The sequence below is a fragment of the Lepisma saccharinum genome, chromosome 9, assembly GCF_977018435.1.
Source record: "Lepisma saccharinum chromosome 9, izLepSacc3.1, whole genome shotgun sequence".
Lineage (NCBI taxonomy): Eukaryota > Metazoa > Arthropoda > Insecta > Zygentoma > Lepismatidae > Lepisma > Lepisma saccharinum.
The window spans coordinates 79,623,611-79,642,761 of NC_139237.1; the positions used below are offsets into that span (position 1 = coordinate 79,623,611).

Below are 19,151 nucleotides of genomic sequence, written 5' to 3' on the forward strand. Positions count from 1 at the left end.
TTGAGGAACCCCTTCATTCACAGAAGGTGGGTGTGTTCTGTGCATTATCACAGCGGCGCATCATCGGGCATTTTTTTTGACACTACTGTCAACAGTGATGTGTACCAGGTATTGTTTCATGACTTTGTGAACCAGTTGGATGACGAGGAACTGACACTTGGCTGGATGGGGCAACATGCCACACGTCTGATGCGAGTATGGCTGCGGTGGAATCATTTTTCCCTGACCGAGTGATTTCGAAAGGATTATGGCCCCAAGGTCACCTGACTTAACCCCCCTGACTTTTTTCTGTGGGGTCACCTTAAAGGTAGTGTGTACAAGAACAAACCACGCACCATCGACGAGTTATGTGAGAACATCCATCGTGAAATCCAGGCAGTCACGCTGAATACTCTGGCAGCAACATTCACGAACATGCAGCACCGTGTTGAACTGTGTATACAGGTGGGGGGAGGTCATTTCCTGCACTTCTTGTAATGTACCTTCATTTCTCAACCATAAAGGTATGTCATGTACAAATTTGGTTTCATATCCTCTTTTATTAAGATTTTTATAACACTTTTTCCGGGGCCCCTTATGAGTGGGACACTCTGTATGAAACTGCCATGAACAATTTAAAATACTCCTTTAAAAATACATTGAAGGTATAATTTTAGATATATTTGGTAGAAAGTGTGCTAAAATGAAAACGCAAATTTTGGGAAAAATAACACCGAATAATATGTCCTTTTTATTTGGGGGGGAGGAGGGGGAACTTTCCCTCTCTGGGCAGACTAGATATATAAAATCCCTAAGCTTTGAAACAAGTTTCTGGAAATTTTTCCACTGGAAATTATTCAAATATCACACTGTTTACAAATATAAACGAATTATGTAAAACAGATACGAAAATATATATTTATAAAAATAAAGTTTCTTCATTCAATAACTGTATAAGATTTAGACATGACAATATAAAACTTTCTGACAGCTGAAACAATCGTGAGAGTCAAATTAATCATCAATCCAGACTTTCTCCAGTTGAGCCTTGAGTTTCCGAACGGAATTTGAAGTTGCCACATGCCCAAGTTTCCCAGCATACTTTTCTGCAGCCTCGAGCATGGATTTGGCTTTTGGCCATTCGTCCAGGCGAGTTTCAGTCTGTGCAATGAGCATGCACACCTTCACGCAGCATAATAGAGAATTCTGATGTTTGGCTTCTTTCAGCGATCTGTAAGCATAATCATTGGCTTTTGTCAGTTCTCCAGTTCGGAAATAACTCTGTGCAATACCAAGCAGCAGCCATGCTTTTTCTTCTTGATCTTTAACGTACGGCAAGATGGAGAGCCAAATGTCAATGGCCTTCTGGTAGTCTTCCTGACAAGCATGCCACCTACCAACGCTGATCCGAAGCTTCGCGTGAATACCCAAGCTGCCAGATTCTGTGGCGAGATTTGCGAGCTTGGTGCAATACATCCGCATCGAGTCGTAATCTTCTTGGATTTCATATGCTCTAGCCATCAAGCTGTAGATTTGTGCAAGATACTGTGACATATCAGGAAAGAACTCTTCAGACTTTTTTATCAGTAACAGTGCTCTCTCCCCATGATTGAGCACATTGTGCGACCATTCACCTTCTGCTTCCTTTTTCATCAAACGCATAATCTCGTCCACTTCTTTTTTTGGAGTTACCAGCGAATTTTGTGCATTGGACGCTGGCTTCATACCAGCCACGCTAGGCAAATAGTTCCATTCGGCATTCTTGGGCTGCTTCTGGGCTTCCCTCTTTCTACGGTAGTAATCAAAGTATGCTCGAAGAGAGGAATCCTTCACTGGTTGACTCTTGACTTTTCTTACGGATGGTACAGGCAAAACTGCAGTATTTTCCTTTCTTGTGGGGTGTATTCGCTCTTGCATCAGTTGAAGAACATCCTTGACATCGCTGGAACTATTTTCATCTGAAGAGAAAAATAATTCTCTGTTGAATCTTGTTCACTGCATAGGGATAGCATGACAAAACAATTAATTTGACAATTGCTACCAAAACACTACAATTTGAGCTTACAGCTTAAAACAGGACCCAGACCTTCTGACATGTGATCCTTGAATACAAGGTGGTAAAATTAATCAATGATCTGTCAGCTGTATGAAACATAGTTGTAAGTTTCACTATCAGATTTCAGAAATAATTTGATTCTTGTTATTTAGCATCGCATTTCTGCCACTTTTGGGTAATATTGACGAGACCGAGTGATGATATCATGACATTATTGAAAAGACACTCGATTATTGTCAATATAAGATTTACCAATACTAAGAGCTGACAGCATAAAATGACAAGTCTTTTAGTAACATCTATAATCCTTCAACTAGAAATATACGAGGTGTGGCTAGAAAAAAAACGGATTGATGTTGCTGTCGACAAACGGCAAGCACGTCAAGGATAAGCGGATAAGCGGTGCATGGGTGTATAACATATCATCTTGCCTACCGGCTGTGTGATTGCCCAGGGTGTGTGGCCCTCAGTTCCTCTGTAGTTTGTGGACGAACTGAACCATACATCTGTGCTCAGTCGGAAAAAAAAATTAAGTGTGAAAGTGGAACAGCGTATCAATCTGATGTTTCTTATCAAACTTGGAAAATCCGCCACAGAACTTATGGTTTGTTGAAGGAAGTGTATGGAGATGTGGTGTTTATCATGCACTCAAGTATTTGAGTGGTTTCAAAGGTTTAGAGAGGGACGAGAAGTGATTGCGAACGACAAGCATCCTGGACGGTCTTGCATGTCAAAAACTGAATCAAACATTGCAAATGTCGGTGAATTGATTATAATTGTGTATCCGAAGGTCAAACTGTCAACCAACAATATTTCATTATGATGCTGACGAACCTTCATGGGCAATTAAGAAGACGACGACCTGATTTGTGGAAAAGCAAGTCATGGATTCTTCATCAGGACAATGTTTCAGCCCGGACGGCATTGTCAGTCAAGACTTTATTGGCCAAGTATGGGATCCCAGTGTTAGAACATTCACCCTATTCGCTGGATCTTGCTCCGTGTGTTTTTTTTTTATTCCCAAAGATCAAATCAGCACTGAAAGGAACCAGATTTAAGACCGTAGAATGTGTGAAAACAAAAGCGATGGAGGTCTAGAACATGGTTTCAGAAAATGATTTCCACCACTGTCTCCAGCAATGGAAGATTCGTATAGACCAGTGGTTCCCAAAGTGTGCGCTGCGATGCCTTGGATTGCTTATAGCGGTGCCGCGATATGTTCCAATATTTTCACTGAAATGACACTTACTTGTTAGTCTACACGTGGCTTTAGAATCGGACCATCACATCAATCCAAATATGTGCTTATTTAGTAATTTTTACACATAAAATGTTTCTGAATTTGAAATTTGTGTTTATTTTTTTAACTTAAGGCAAGGAACCTAACCTCACTAACTGAGCATTCCAAGTGTTAGATAGGCCTACAGTCTTACTTGGCTGCTGTGGAAAAATCTTGAAACACTAAGGGCACTTGGAAAAGAAAAAGTTTGGGAGACCCTATATTAGACAATTATCTTGCAAAACCAACAGGTATGAATTATATATTTTTATTCACAAACTAATGATAGAACAAAAGAACTGTGCACTCATTTGCAGATTATTTATGGAAATATTATACAGAGTGAGCACAAAAACACTCTCTGGTTTCAAGATGTCATAAAATTAATAGTTACTTGAATATTTTGATAAAATTGATATCCAAAGCTCAGTTAACTCAAAATATTTTATCTTCCTTTTCAGAATCGGTAGTTGTGAATTCGGTAGCTAGAGGGCAGTAACATTGAAAATGGCGTTCACTCCACAGTAAAGAAGCTGGTGCGTGTTAGAATTTGCCAAAAAAAGCAGTGTTGTGAGAGTGCAGCGTGCATTTAAACGGAAGTTTAATGTTGATCCACCTACACACAAATCCATTCTGCAGTGGCATAAAACATTCGTTGAGAGACGATGCATTTGTGATCAAAGAAAAGAACATACTGGCCGACCGTCCATCTCTGAGGAAATTGTGGAGCGTGTGCGAGAAGCCTTTGTACGCAGTCCCAGAAAAACAACACGTCAAGCCAGCAGGCAGTTGCAGGTGCCACACACTACCGTAAGCAAGATTTTACGGAAGCGTTTGTGTTTTCACCCGTACCGGCTGCAATTGGTTCAAAAGTTATATCCACAAGACAAGGTAAAGCGACGTGAGTTTTGCGAGACTATCCACACTTTAATGGAGGATGATGAAACCTTTCTGACAAAGATCATTTTTAGTGATGAGGCGACCTTCCACTTGAGTGGAAAAGTGAACAGGCATAATGTTAGGATCTGGGTAAGCGAGCATCCGCATGCCACTCTTGATATGGAACGTGACTCACCCAAGGTGAATGTTTTTTGTGCAGTGTCAGAGCGTCGAGTGTACGGTCCGTTCTTATTTGAGGAGCCAACAATCACAGGTGAAAGCTACTTATCAATGCTACGTGACTGGTTAATTCCTCAACTTGCTGCAGAGAGAGGTGACTACATTCTACAACAAGATGGAGCGGCCCCACACTGGCATCAATCTGTACGCAGCTTTCTGAATGACAACCTCTCACACCGTTGGATAGAACAAGCTGGACCCAATGATCAAAATCTATGCAAGTGGCTCCCACGATCACCGGACATGATAGTTTGTGACTTTTTTCTTTGGGGGTTCGTGAAGGACCAGGTCTATGTACCTCCACTACCCACAACCTTGAATCATCTTGAGGAACGCATCAGTACAGCTGTCAACTTCATCACACCGGATACGCTTGAGAAGGTGTGGTTGGAGCTGGATTATCGTCTCGATGTTTCCCGCGTAACCGGTGGCGTGCACATTGAGCATTTGTAATTCCAATGAACACCACAAAAACTTTATGAATTTTTACAACTACTGTGAACATTTCTGTAGAATACTACTTTTGGTATTAAAGTTATACCATTTCAAAACCAGGGAGTGTTTTTGTGCTCACGCTGTATATATAAAAATTAATGACAATTTAGCATAACTGAGGAAGAGAGGAGTATTAAATAACCCACCTACAGTAGCAAGTCTGAAACTTGGATAAATAATAATAAAAAGTCACCAGCTGTAGAAATTTTTGTGTGTGGTTTACATTTATTAAATAAATATGACATCATCATGATTGCTCCCTGAAGATAAGAGCAATGTATGCACTTGAAAAGTTGGAAGCTAACATTGATTTAACCTAGCTGGTAACCCAAGAACGCCTGTTCGAATCAGGAAAGCTACAATTCCTATTTTAAAATAAATATGAGTTTTCACGTTTATGTGCAATGCCTTACTTTCGAATAGCACGTGATCAGCTGATTTGCTACGGCCCTTTTCAACCTGAGGCAAATGCTGCATGGTGGTAAATAAAAATGACAGCAGAGAAAAAAAATAACCACTTGAAGAATTTTCAGAATCAACGTGTTTCTTTGGAACAAGGTTAAGTGTTAATATTTCAACAATAGCTATTGTTACTATTATTGATCTAAATATTAGACAATGAGCACAGCAGTTGCTACGGTAGCTGAAAACAATAATATATATTCATTTTCTTCTCCCCCTTGGCTTAAGCACTGAAAAAAAAGAGAAAATCCATGGACCAAAAATAGGCTGAAAAGCTGCTGAATCCAAAATAAACAAAAGTTTGTACCTTTGCACATGGTCTTTGGAAATGATAACCCCAGTGCAAATGAATGTTTATTACATGTATACATATTAAAGAAGTACCTATACCCTGTCCTAGCTAACTGTAGAGCAGGGCCGCAAATATCAGCAGAGGAGGAGGAGGAAAATTGAGTGGTGAAAGCGCAGCATATCACTAACAGTATGGTCCTGACCATACATGTATGGAAATTTCATGGCATGTACGGACGTACGGTCCAGACCTTAGTCTGTACGCTAAATGCATGGCTTGTCAAAATTTGCTATTGCAGTTTTATTCCTAATATTTCCCTAAGAAATTCTTAAACCAATTGTACGGACCTGGAGACAAAAATACGGTCCGTTTGCCATGTGCGTTCGATATTATTCATTTCAAAAGTTTGGTAGGAGGAAATTGAGTAACTCCCGTCGCCCATTACACAATCCTGTTTCTCTCACTGTTCATTGGTGGAGCCGTCTCACGTCACTACTTGTGCAGAGACTTGTTCTCGTTTGCCTGGTCTACAGTTAGCTGGTACAGAGTTTAGTCTTGCCATGAACACAGTCTCAATCTTTTGGCTTGGACTGTACATCTGATCCTAAAGGTGCCAAAATGACTTGAGTATATGCTTCAAGCTCATGAGAAGTTCGTGAGAGAGTTACCAAAATTCAGAGGGGCCACCACCCCTCCTCAGTCATGCTATGAGGGTTCCACCAGGCTGCTTCTTTGTAAAAAGAAAAAAAAAAGAAGCTTAAAAAGCAGTGCTAAAGAGTATGTGGAAAGTGTGCTGGACCTTCCTGTGAACCAAACCATGTTTAACAATGAACTCTGGAGCTTCCAGCAAGATTATGCCCCAGCTCATAAGGTGAGGATGACAACGGTGGCTGCAGGTTAATGTACCCAATTTCATCTCCACTGCTGATTGGCCATCTGCTACCCCTGATCTCAATCCCATGGACTGGTCAGTGCTAGAGGGTAATGTCTGCAAGAAGGGCCACCCTAAAAAACAAAATTAACTTATTCATAAAATAGTGTGTGAATGTATTTATGGCTAGAATACGTATATTCTTGTGCTGTGACTAGTATGTAATGAGTATCATCTAGTGCATGTAGTATAGTATTGAATAGCAAATGCTATGAAAACTACAAGCTAAGTAAGTGGAGCACATAAATTAGATCTCAAAGAAGAAATTTGGTGCAAAACATACTGAAAGTTCACAAGAGACCCATAATTCGGTCCAAACATTTAGAAACATTAAATTACTCAACAACGAAAGTACAATGTTGTTATAACCAAGTAGCATCATGTTGGGTAAACATTTTGTAATAGACTTTGTAATGTTAACATTCTGCCATGGTGAATCCACGGGAGGGTAGAAAAATTAACACTGAAGACAAAGACATATACCTACCAAATAAATGTTGCATCAGCAGAACCCTGAAAAACTGGATTCACTGAATACCAATAAGGGTATAAATGGTGTCTACAAATGTTGTTTACAATTTCACATTTTAATAAAAAGAACTGTAATTGACATATGGAACTTTGGTTGCTCATACAACGTCTAAATGATATTTCAACTCTATCCATACTTGTTGTACAATGACCCTGTGAACAGGCACCAGCATTGGTTATTCTGGTCTCTAAAGCATCAAAATTAATCACACGAGTTTGAAGGGTGTTATATCAGGAGACCTAGAATTCGACCACCTCTACTGATCCAAGCTGGAAAATTTGTGTTCAGGACATTTCTCACAATCCTGGCCCAATGTGGTGATCACTGTCTTGATGGAAAAACAGAAAAAAACTTTGAGTTGCTGCTTTTGTAGGTAAATCACAATTTTTCTTTTTGAGGTGTGAAGTTGTAAACAACTTTTATGGACATCCCGTATAACAACAGTAGTGTAAGTAATGATAATAAATACAATGTGGTCGAGCAATTTTTTAAACACAAAGGGAAACAATTAAATCTCACAAAAATTTCGCTTTAATAAGTTTTCAAATACATAACTTTAGAAGACAATAAAACATTAGAACAGATCATCTCATAACAGCTTATAATAAAATCAAAAGGAGATTTCACATTGGTGCAAAAACTTACTGTACACAAAACGTTTTACATTTATCTTTCCTCAGAAATATATATTTAAAAAGTTACATGTAAACATTGTGTGAACCTTCACATCACCAACTTGAACTCTGACTAGACTACAATAATTTATTGTGAAATCAAAGATAAAATATGATGTACATACAAACGAGAAACAGCTAGATGCTTCCCATTTCTATCATACTTAACCACACATTGTAGCTACTTGTTCCTAAACATATGTACTTACTTTATTTGCAAATCTGATTTGTTAATAAACATTAATAATGGATAAGTGCACCAATTATAATGCAACATTTGCATTTAAGCCTTTGCAAAATTGTTCACTGCACATTCATCTTATAATAAATGTTGATAAGAATTGATTTCTTTAATGGAAAAAATTCATTAATATGATTGATATTTTGACATACTGCACATACCTGTTTCAAGAGCAAATAACGTTATGAGGTGAAATCTTAGTTACAAATTATGCCAATCACAAACATGAGAGTTGGATGGCATTGTATTGGTTCAAACAGGTATAGGCACAGCCCTACACAAAACATATTCTTCACAGTATTTCAACACTTGACACACCAAGACATGCTGGAGTACAGATAGTAACAATGGTAAGGCACCATATTCAAACATAAATGGGATCATATTATTGCAGTCGTGATCAGTTGTGATGTGAGCATATTATGGAGCTTATTGAGCAGATACTGAAGATATAAGAATTAAGAAAACTAAACTATGTATTTGTACTAAAGGGATACACAAAATAATACATTATTATTGATGTAAAAAAATATTTAAAAAGTAGTAAAAATTTTGGAATCACGATTGCTATCACCTTTCAAGATACACACACAAAAATTCAAGGAAATCATAAAAATTGAGTTTTGGAGACAACTACAGGGATATAAGTAAAACATATCCTTTTCTTACTTACCAGTAAAATGCACTTGAATTATTTAAAAGTTACAACAATGCCATAGTGTATACCGTATTGTATTATTAAACAAGCATCCGTCTTCAATGTACTTACTAGCAAAAAAAAAAAAAAACCACATATAACACTATTACAAATAACTCTAAAATTTGGTAGCATACAGAACAATAAACACCTTAAAAAGACTTAAAAATGATAATAAGATCCATTCTACCTTTACCTCAGCTAAGTCAATTTACTAAAATAATTTTATTTGAATCACAGCACAATACTAAGTTTAAAAAAACCTGCTTCCTTGTGTTGTTTAAGTTTCAATTTTCACATTGTGCTCTTCTTCTGTACGCAATATTTCTTTTTCCATTCCCATTGTTTTGGCAATAATTTCTTTAGGATTTTGGAAAAATAATAATAAATTCACTAGCAAGGTATTCAAAATATAAAAACTTAACAAAATCTTTGCCATATATATGAGTTCATAATGAAGCTACACTTTCCACATTGAAACAATAATTCTCAATTATGCACATTACTCGTTGAATATATTAAGTTAATAAACACACTTATTTCTGTTCTTCATATCAGTTTATGCAGTGTTTTCGCCAGGACAAACACTGAAATTAACATTTATACAAATGCATTAATAATATTAAGTAAGAATATTTGCTTTGGTGAAAACTCTGTGAATTGCCAAGAAAGGATTTGCAGTGCATAAAAATGTAATCTATAGATTTTCATTATTTTAAAGTTTAATTTTGCAGTTTACTTGGAAGCTTTGTGCACTACACAAATATGGAAGACTAGCACTATTATCATTTTTCTTAAATTATGGAATCACTCTTTTCTCAACAAGAATTGAGTTTTTCTACATCACCAAGTCCATTACTATATTAATGTTGTAGCCGACACTACTGTGGACTTCGTTTGACAAGACCCACTTTCAAAGAAAGTGGAATTTACCTGTGCCAGAAGAGTTATTTAGTGCATGAACTGGCAACATAGAAAATACCTACAGTATTCCCAACTCGTGTTAACTAACTGAACCTTGAGAACACACACACACATGCTTCTATACACACAAACACATAATAACACTTTATAAGCAATGCTGATTTTAGTATTAGCAGTTTCACTGTTTGAATTACAAGCTGCCAAGTGTAATATTAAGATAGATATAAGATACTATTATTTACAAAAAGATGCACTTTTGCAAATCTGTGCTTTGGACAAAATTTTAACCTACACACATTTTTATACTGGTCCCATTCTTGTGAACAAAATCAAATTTAAAAAATCTAGACATTTTTATATGTATATATTATGAAAAATCAACGAAGATAGTTCACGACACTGTTTAAAATCTAAAAATTTAGCTAATTTCTTACAATGTGTTATACTAATGGACTTTTCATGAACAAGAAATAAGTCCCTTATCCTGTTTAACAATGAAGATTCTAATCACACAATACTTGATAAAAACACATCTTGAACTTTACTGATTTGCTCAAGCAATTTGCATTGCAAACACTAATCTGTAATTAGGAAATACTTTGATCAAGTTCAGAAATAAACAAATCTTGTTCCAATCAACGTTAAATAGGCAGTACATATTAAATTATCTTGTTGTCTGAATACATTGCAAGATAAACATGAATTTCACTTTGTTTAAAGTGTTAACTTATGAATAACTTGAAAACATCAGTATATTTCATAAAAGTTATATATATATGTTACGTCACAGCTGCAGGAACATAAATTTTACTCATTTACATATGTAAAAAAAATAAGTTCTTCAGTAATTCATTTATATACATGAGGGATGGGCCGATACCGATATCTGATATAAAATTAGAAATGGTCCTTGAAGAACTTGAAATGTTCATTGATCTCTTTAATAAATGTGTGTTTCGTGGTGACCGCAGTGCAAAAGAAGTTGAATATTTAGACATTTACTTTTTTAGAAAGAAGGGCATGGAGATTATCCATAAAAATTACAACAAAATGGACGAATTTTGCACTAAACTATCAGATATTTATCGATATATCGGAACGGTAAAATAATCGGTAATTTTACCGATAAACCGATATGCCTATATTAGCCGATATTGATAGAGTACCGATTAATCGGTCCCATCCCTAATACACATACTATACACAATGAATTAAAAAAGGTTGTGTAATACCTCTCTTGTTATCAGTAGAGCAATTTCTGGAATAATAATGAGTTCTGAAAATCTAAAAACAATCTTATTTTTCACAAGTACACCTGCAACAGAAACTAAAATATTATACTTGTTTTGTAAAGTTCAAAACAGCACAGTTACATAAATAAATAAGTTGCAAATGTAGTTTTTTTTTATATTAGAAATCAGGTAGTAAAGTATTGTACCAATGTTCACAGGCAATAACCTATTGCAGTCAATAGTTTTTACATGCATTTATTATGCTGACTTATAAACTGCGCAAAAGATGTATTAATAATTACATAATGGAACATATGACCATCACAATATATACACAGATGATAAGTATTTATGTTGAACCACTTATGAGTTTCGATACATATAAATACTTATTACTTGAAGCCTAACAAATAGTTTCTTCCTTCATTTCTCAAACCAAAACTTACTGTTCAATATTATAAAATTACAAAAAAAAAGTTCATTTTTACCACCTGTTGGATAATTTACAAAGACAAAAACACATGCAGAAATACAAAAATAGGCTTCTTTCTGTCTAAAAAAGTCATCACAATGTCACTAGTCTAAAAATAGATATTCACTATTAAAATATACATTAGTTTCTGTACATCTAAGCTCGAAGGCACTCTTAAGCAAACAGCCTGTGTTGTAATGTTGCCAAACTTTTTGCGTTGTTTATATAAATTACAAGCCTCTTACTTATTTTCAATCTTGTTCAATCTTCCTCCATTCTCTGTTATTGCGAATTAATATTTCCACGTCATCTTCCTCTGAAGATGTTTCTTCATCATCATGGTAAGGTGTCGGATTGTCAAGTTCACCTGTAAAGATGAAATTTAAAATTTGTATATTCATGAAATAGTGCATTATAGATAGAACTAACCTAACTTTTTAGCAAAGGCATTGCACACCGTGATTCACAATTTCATGAAACATTTTAGAAATTCACCACAGACAAACTGTGCAATGGATAACTTCGCATTTCTGCAACTTTTGGCTAATCGCAAAGATGAGGATGAATGATGATATGGTGAAATAGATGAAGGGATGCTCACAAAGTACACCAATGCCCAGCCCAGGAAGGATTCGAACCTGGGACCCCTGGCATCGTAGCATGCTGTGCTAACCACTCTGCCACAGAAGGTAGTATATTAAATGTGGTATCTAAGTTCATCTTAAAGGTTCGCATAACCACTTTTTATAGATGCAAAATAATCTACCACAGTTAATGTGGTGCTAAGTAAACATGAGAACATGGTTTTGTGTGATGAAATAGGCAAGAATCTTCTCAGATTTAACTACAGAAACGATAAAATTTTATCCGGAAATAGGATAATTTTCTATTCGGATTTCAAATATCTGGATATCCAATATCTGCATATTCAGATTATCCTAAATGTCTGGAGATCTGTATGTATGCATTATCCAGACAGTTTTATCGTTTATCTGTTTTATGGGCTATCCACATATTTATTATTCGTCATGTTCGAATTTCACTGTATGGAATATACAGGGTGTATCATTAGTAACTGCGTAAACTGACACAGTTGAAAGTACACGATAATAGAAGCAAAAAAGTCTCAGTAAACATGGGTCTGCAAATGAGCCATTTTCGAGATAATTGTGAATGTGTGCTTACAAGCCGCCACTGACTTCATTGTTTGTAAATGTCGTCCATGTTGGTAAAATGCTAATAATACAGTAATAATAATAAAAATAATGTTCTCCGAGGCGCTGATATACCCCTGTAAATGTGCGACTCTGGGAGTGCCTTCGAGCAGGGTATTTTTCTTGGTACAAGCATGCAGCCTCCCCTGCATTGCTGTTAGCCAAACCATACATGAAATGCATATCTGCATACTGCTGTAAGGTTCCATTTTCATTACGCAGTACAGCACAACTGATGTGACTCCCACAGTACGATTAGAATGTGTAGTGATTGTATCCATCCTGTTTGATTACAACGCCACCTCTCAGAAATGTTCTATTTTGTACACAAGAAGCAAACCTCGGAACGCGCAAGGAGTAAAGCACTCTTGTGTTTACAAAATGCGATCAGTGACTGCTTCCAACCACACATTATTAGCATTTTACCAACTAGGACCCCATGTTTACTGAAACTTTTTTGCTTCTATTATCGTGTACTTTGAACTGTGTCAGTTTGCGCTATGGGTCATTCCATGTCAAATCATCCAGAATTTTGTGAAAATGTCACCCACCATCTCCGATTTTGATGAAATTGAGTATACTTATAGAACTTTTGATGCTGATTACAAAAATGACAACTTTTTTGAGATTGGTCAAGGGGTTCAGAAATTACGCGTTCTTAAAAATCTCTGTGTACTCCACATGCGGCTCCACTTCGAATGACACGCATTAGGCTATAAATTATAGTATCTTCTCTCAGGTTTGCCGTAGAAACTTCAAGTTTGATTTCTTTTGCTCAGGATATTGTACGCTTTCATTTAAATAAGGTTTCTGATCAGTGTATCAATAATCATGTATTTTATGTATATTTTCATGTATTTTTTTAGAAAAATAAATGACTAACTTCAAGAGCGAATTTCGTGCAATGCCCCCCCTTCAATTTCACCTAAATTTTATATACAGGTAGCTGAGAGTGGGTACTAATACTTGATCAAAAAATTGGGATGGGCGGTTCAGAGACAGGGTGATAAAAAAATCATTTGCATTAAAAGTTAATCTTATTAAAAATGCTTATGTATTAGCACAAAGTCTGAAGTACAATATGTTTTGAGGTATAACATTCAAAATTTCTGTTCACTATGTGTGAAGGTAAGCATAGGCGTAACCTGGTGGGGGCAAAGAGAATCATTTTCCATATCCAAAATTTATAGATTAAATAAAACCTACAAGTTAAATATATTTTGTGAACAAACAAAAAAAAGAGTAATTATTGTGATTTTTCAAATGTATTTAGCAAATAATCTTTGACACTATTTTTATGGGACTGAAAACTTTGATTCTCTCCACCAAAGATAGTTCACATTTTCTGTTCCCAACTGTAAAAAAAATATATCTGTACCTTTCTTGGATGCTACGTAAAAAAATTTTCTTGGAATTGCTGGCCTGTCAAGTAAGCTATGCTTTGTTGCATGCTAACTTCATCCACGCTTTATGTCAATTCTTATCTACTTGTATGTGAAAACTTCAGTGTTTTAGGGGGACTGTCGAGCTAGAAAACAGTCATCGTTGAAGGAGTGAGTGGATCTTTGGATTTTGTTGAACTTGGATTGGAGGAGAAAGAAATAGGTGCAAGTGGAATCAATGACACCATATTCAAAATACCGTGGTCAGCATAGGTATATGAAGACATACGGATTATGTACTAGAAACACAATTTGTAATTTTTACACAAATCAATGATCATTAACTGTAAGTTTCTTTCACAGTAACTGTAAAGTAACTCAGTTACTTTCAAAGTACCAGTAACTGTAACAGAGTTACTTTTTAAATAACTAACTGAAACTTGGTTACTTGTAAAAAGTAACTTACCGAACACTGTAAATAACCTGTATCCTAAGTTCAAAACAGTGCATACTTAATCTTCCTGGTGTGTTGTATAGTACTTTGCAATCACTGACACATTGTACTGCGGGTTGTTATAATTTCACTTTACGTGATCAATAAGAAATGTATGCCTCTAATACTATTTCTATGGAATTGGTACTTCATTGCTGAACTCGTTACTTGATACTGTTGATGTCTATACAAGTCTTCTAAGTGTTCCAACCACCCAATCACAAGGAGATTTTCTCTGGTATGTGGCAAGAAAAGCTCCATTTGGAAAAACTTCAATCAGCACAAATGTGTATTATTAATTCTTACTTCATATTACGTATCTCCGTGAAGAGTATAAAAAAAATCCATATTGAGATAAAATGCACAAAAAGAAGAATGTTCTCGAAGAAAATTTGCTAAGCTTGGGAATGCTAATGACTATGATTATAATTTTTTAAAAAAATTGAAGACAGTTGAAACTAACTTAGATAGAGTGGAACTTCGATTTTACGTTGTTCAGGGGACCAAGCTGAAAGAACTTAGAATGCGAGAAAATGTAAAACCGAGGAAAAAATTGCTATGTTGGGACCACCAATATTGAATATAAAATGCAGGGAAATGTAAAATCCAGGAACTTGAAATCGGGGTTCCACTGCAATTATTATTTGTAGGTTTGAATTAATGTATACATTTTGGATAGGGAAAATGATTCCCTTTGCCCCACCAGGTTACGCCTATGCTTACCTTCACACATAGTGAACAGAAATTTTGAATATTATACCTCAAAACATATTGTACTTCAGACTTTGTGCTAAATACATAAGCATTTTTAATAAGATTAACTTTTAATGCATATGATTTTTTTATCACCCTGTCTCTGAACCGCCCATCAGAATTTTTCGATCAAGCATTAGTACCCACTCTCAGCTACCTGTATATAAAATTTGGGTGAAATTGAAGGGGGGGCACTGCACGAAATTCGCTCTTGAAGTTAGTCATTTATTTTCTAAAAAAATACATGAAACTATACATAAAATACATGATTATTGATACACTGATCAGAAACCTTATTTAAATGAAAGCGTACACTATCCTGAGCAAAAGAAATCAAACTTGAAGTTTCTACGGCAAACCTGAGAGAAGATACTATAATTTATAACCTAATGCGTGTCATTCAAAGTGGAGCCGCATGTGGCGTACACAGAGATTTTTAAAATCGCGTAATTTCTGAACCCCTTGACCAATCTAAAAAAAGTTGTCATTTTTGTAATTAGCATCAAAAGTTCTATGAGTATACCGAATTTCATCAAAATCGGAGATGGTGGGTGACATGGCCTGGATGATTTGACGTGGAATGACCCCTATTACTTATGATACACCCTGTATATAAATCCTTCATCAAATCCATACCATCTGGATATTCGGATCATCCATACTATCCATCACATCCAAAATGGATATCAGATAATTTGAAATCCGGATATCTGTTACCCGGATTTAGTGGCCATTCCTAGTGTTTTCAACAGTATCAAGAAAGCATTCAAGAAATTCCAAGATGAAAGCTGTCTATGCATCATGATATAACACGGGTTGGGATGAAATGCAGGATCAGTTTGATATCTGATGCATTAACAAAGGTGGACACATAGAGCATTTGTGAGGCATGTACAAAAAGACTTGAAAAGTTTGTCCTTTTATCAGTATCAGAATTACCACTGTCAGTTGTAAGTTTCACAGACTTATGAATCAGCCTTTATTAGGTTATTTGGAACATTATGTTCTTTCTTAATACCGTATTTACTCATGTATACTGTGCACTTTTTTCCAAAATTGTTGCCAACAAAAACCATGGTGTGCATTATGCATGGAGAAATTCGGAGCATCAACATGAAACTGTACTGTGTCATTCCATGATTTTGTGACACTTGCATTCATTTTTCATGTTTAAGGAACCCTATCATGTTATATATCATTGTAAGGCTTGAATTCTAGATTCTGAATATGGCAACAGTATTCCATTCAAGATGGCGACACTAATGTGCAATGCGGTTGAAATAAGCTCATCACATAATGAAGAAACGATGTCATTTTTGTGGTACTTTGGATGAAAGAAAAGATAAGAAAAAAGAAAAATAATAATTAAAATGTATTACTGGCCAAATAATCTGACATATATGGAGTGTGTAAATACCTTAATGAAAGAAATCTTGTGCTGTGCTACTAATGATAGTTTGAGGGTCCTGAATGTGCCTCTTAAAAATGAAACGTTATTCATGGAAAAATTATATATTTTGAAGTTGTTTTTTTTTAGAGAAAGTAAAGAGAAAATGAGCAAAACCATGTATAAAAGTTTAACTCCTCTTGGTCCACATAGCAACAGGTGACTCATTGAATAGGTATGATGTCATTCACTTTTGATCAGCATAGCGAAAACTTTACAACCTACAACTAAGAAAGCCATTTCTTGAACCTGGATTATACTGCGCTTTATGTCCCAGAAGTCTTTCCCTGATTACAAACTTTATTCGTATCCGCTATATGCAAGGTAGAGATGTGAAAGTGGTGCCAATATGTTGGAAAACTAACCAAGTTTATTTGTTGCAGGTTTGAGTAACGTGGCTGTAGTGTAGCAGTGTCAGTGTTCAGAAAACCGAAAATGTTCACAAATCAGGAAAAGGCTCAGCATGTTCTCTGGTATCACGAGACCCGGTCACCAATAACAGTGCAGAGGAATTTTCAAATGTACAGAATTATTTCGTCTAGAATATCTGCCATCAATAAGTTGGTATTTAAAAAATGGAATTTATCTTCATTCCCAAAGCCTGTCAAGTCCAAGAAACATTGTATGGAAAGATGCCACCCGATGTCAAGAGCATTAATTCCGGATTCCTTGGCACCGACACTACTACACTGCAGCCACATTACTGAAACCTACAACAAATAAACTTGGTTAGTTTTCCAACATTTTGGCACCACTTTCTCATCTCTACCTTGCATATAGCGGATATGAATAAAGTTTGTAATCAGGGAAAGACTTCTGGGACTCCCGGTATTTATAAAAAATGAGGTTGCAGAGGTTTTTTCAGGAATGCCAGACAATGACAGACTAATTCATTGTTACAATCAGTGTTAGTAAGAATTATCCTCCCTTAATGACATGGAAATTACAAGAAATTATGTACTCTAATAGGGAGTTATTTTTAATAAGAATCTTGTGATGCTGTGGTTTAAATTTGCTAAAGTGATCATGTTGTGATTAAAATTACAACTACTACCCCGATTTTTTCCTTGTAACTGGTCGGTGATGGTTGATTCATGAACTCTATGGAGTTTTAACCACTGCACTTCTTCCTTGTATACCAACATTTCAGAGACTAGTTTCATCTCAGTCTCTAGTGTATTGCGTTATGTGGTTACATATGTTTGGAAAAAGCAATCAATATGAGCAGTAATCCCTGGACACATCCTGTGTTTGGAGACTACTTACATACATATGACAGGGTTTCCCAAACTTTTTTGTGTTATAGCTCCCTTAGTGTTTCAAGGTTTGTCCGCTGCACCCAAGTCAGAATGTAGTGATATCTAACACTTACAACACTCAGTGTGGTTAGGTTGCTTGCCTTAAGTTAAAAACTAAATTACATATTTGAAATTCAGAAACATTTTATGTGTAAAAAGTACTAAAATTATGTGCAGACTAACAAGTAAGTGTCATTTCAGTGAAAATATTGGAACATTTCGCAGTGGCCCTGTAAGCCATTCATGACATCCAAGGGTGCCACAGCACATACTTTGGCATAACAGGATATACTACCCCAGTGGTTCCCAAAGAGTGCACCGTGGCACCCTGGTACGCCATGACTGGCTTACAGGGGCACCACAAACTGTTCCAATATTTTTACTGAAATGATATGATTGTTCCAAATATTTGCTTATTTAGTAATTTTTACATGTTTCTGAATTTGAAATAAGTGTATATTTTTTAACTAAGACAAGCAACCTAAACATACTAACTAAGTGCTGCAAGTGTTAGATAGGCCTACATTCTGACTAGGCTGCTGCGGAAAAATCTTGAAAAACTAGGGGCGCCGTGAAACAAAAAAGTGGGGAACCTCTGCACTATCCTGAATATGGATATGAATCAGGCGTGTATGTAAAAAAAAGAAGTACTGTGGTTAAAAGTCCATCATGAACATTGGATTTGGTAAAGGAAACAATGGGGGTTCTACATACCTAACACAACAAAGCTACAATGCAGAAAATAAAAGTTGCCTAATTCTAGATATTTCTGCGAACAACTAAAGATACAGAAATTATAACCCATTAGTTAATACAAACTACAATTGTTAGAGGGTAATCAAATTAGGTACAATGTGCTAACAGAAACACAACACATACAAACCAACCAAAGCTATTTAATATGGACATGACCACTACAGAAGGGCGTAATCTATCTGACAAAACACAGAGTATATCTTTCCATGCAACTAACCTTCCACGTTTATGACAGGACTTCTAATACTAGAAACCTCACAAGATCACAAGAAATCTGTAAAAGTCAGCATGAATGAATTGTCAGATACGAACTGCTGAATTGACTTGTTCCAAATTCTCATGCATTAAATTAAATTATGAAAACTGGCCATTTCAAAATCCATTTAATAATGAGGATTTAACGTTTTTAATAGGGATGGACCG

At 35.9% G+C, this 19,151-nt stretch overlaps 2 protein-coding genes across 3 annotated transcripts in view; both read right to left on the minus strand.

The window, feature by feature from the left end:
• Positions 1 to 806: 806 nt before the first annotated feature.
• On the minus strand, positions 807 to 5,463 carry LOC145992758 (outer dynein arm-docking complex subunit 4-like). The gene is made up of 2 exons (XM_083129146.1): positions 5,342 to 5,463; positions 807 to 1,937 (listed from the first exon to the last, which is right to left on the minus strand). Exons 1-2 carry the CDS (start codon positions 5,403 to 5,405, stop codon positions 994 to 996), a joined length of 1,008 nt encoding a protein of 335 aa, XP_082985272.1. The 5' UTR covers positions 5,406 to 5,463; the 3' UTR covers positions 807 to 993.
• Positions 5,464 to 7,660: 2,197 nt separating this feature from the next.
• Positions 7,661 to 19,151, minus strand: part of LOC145992185 (carboxypeptidase D-like) — a 66,335-nt gene continuing 54,844 nt past the window's right edge. The window contains exons 27-28 of one of the 2 annotated variants that reach the window (XM_083128506.1): positions 18,946 to 19,002; positions 11,631 to 11,752 (exon numbers count right to left, since the gene is read on the minus strand). In XM_083128506.1, coding sequence (XP_082984632.1) covers positions 18,992 to 19,002 — 11 coding nt within the window. In that variant the 3' untranslated portion in view covers positions 11,631 to 11,752; positions 18,946 to 18,991. Of the gene's footprint in view, positions 11,753 to 18,945; positions 19,003 to 19,151 lie in introns of both variants that reach the window. The other variant, XM_083128505.1, reaches the window with a different exon arrangement.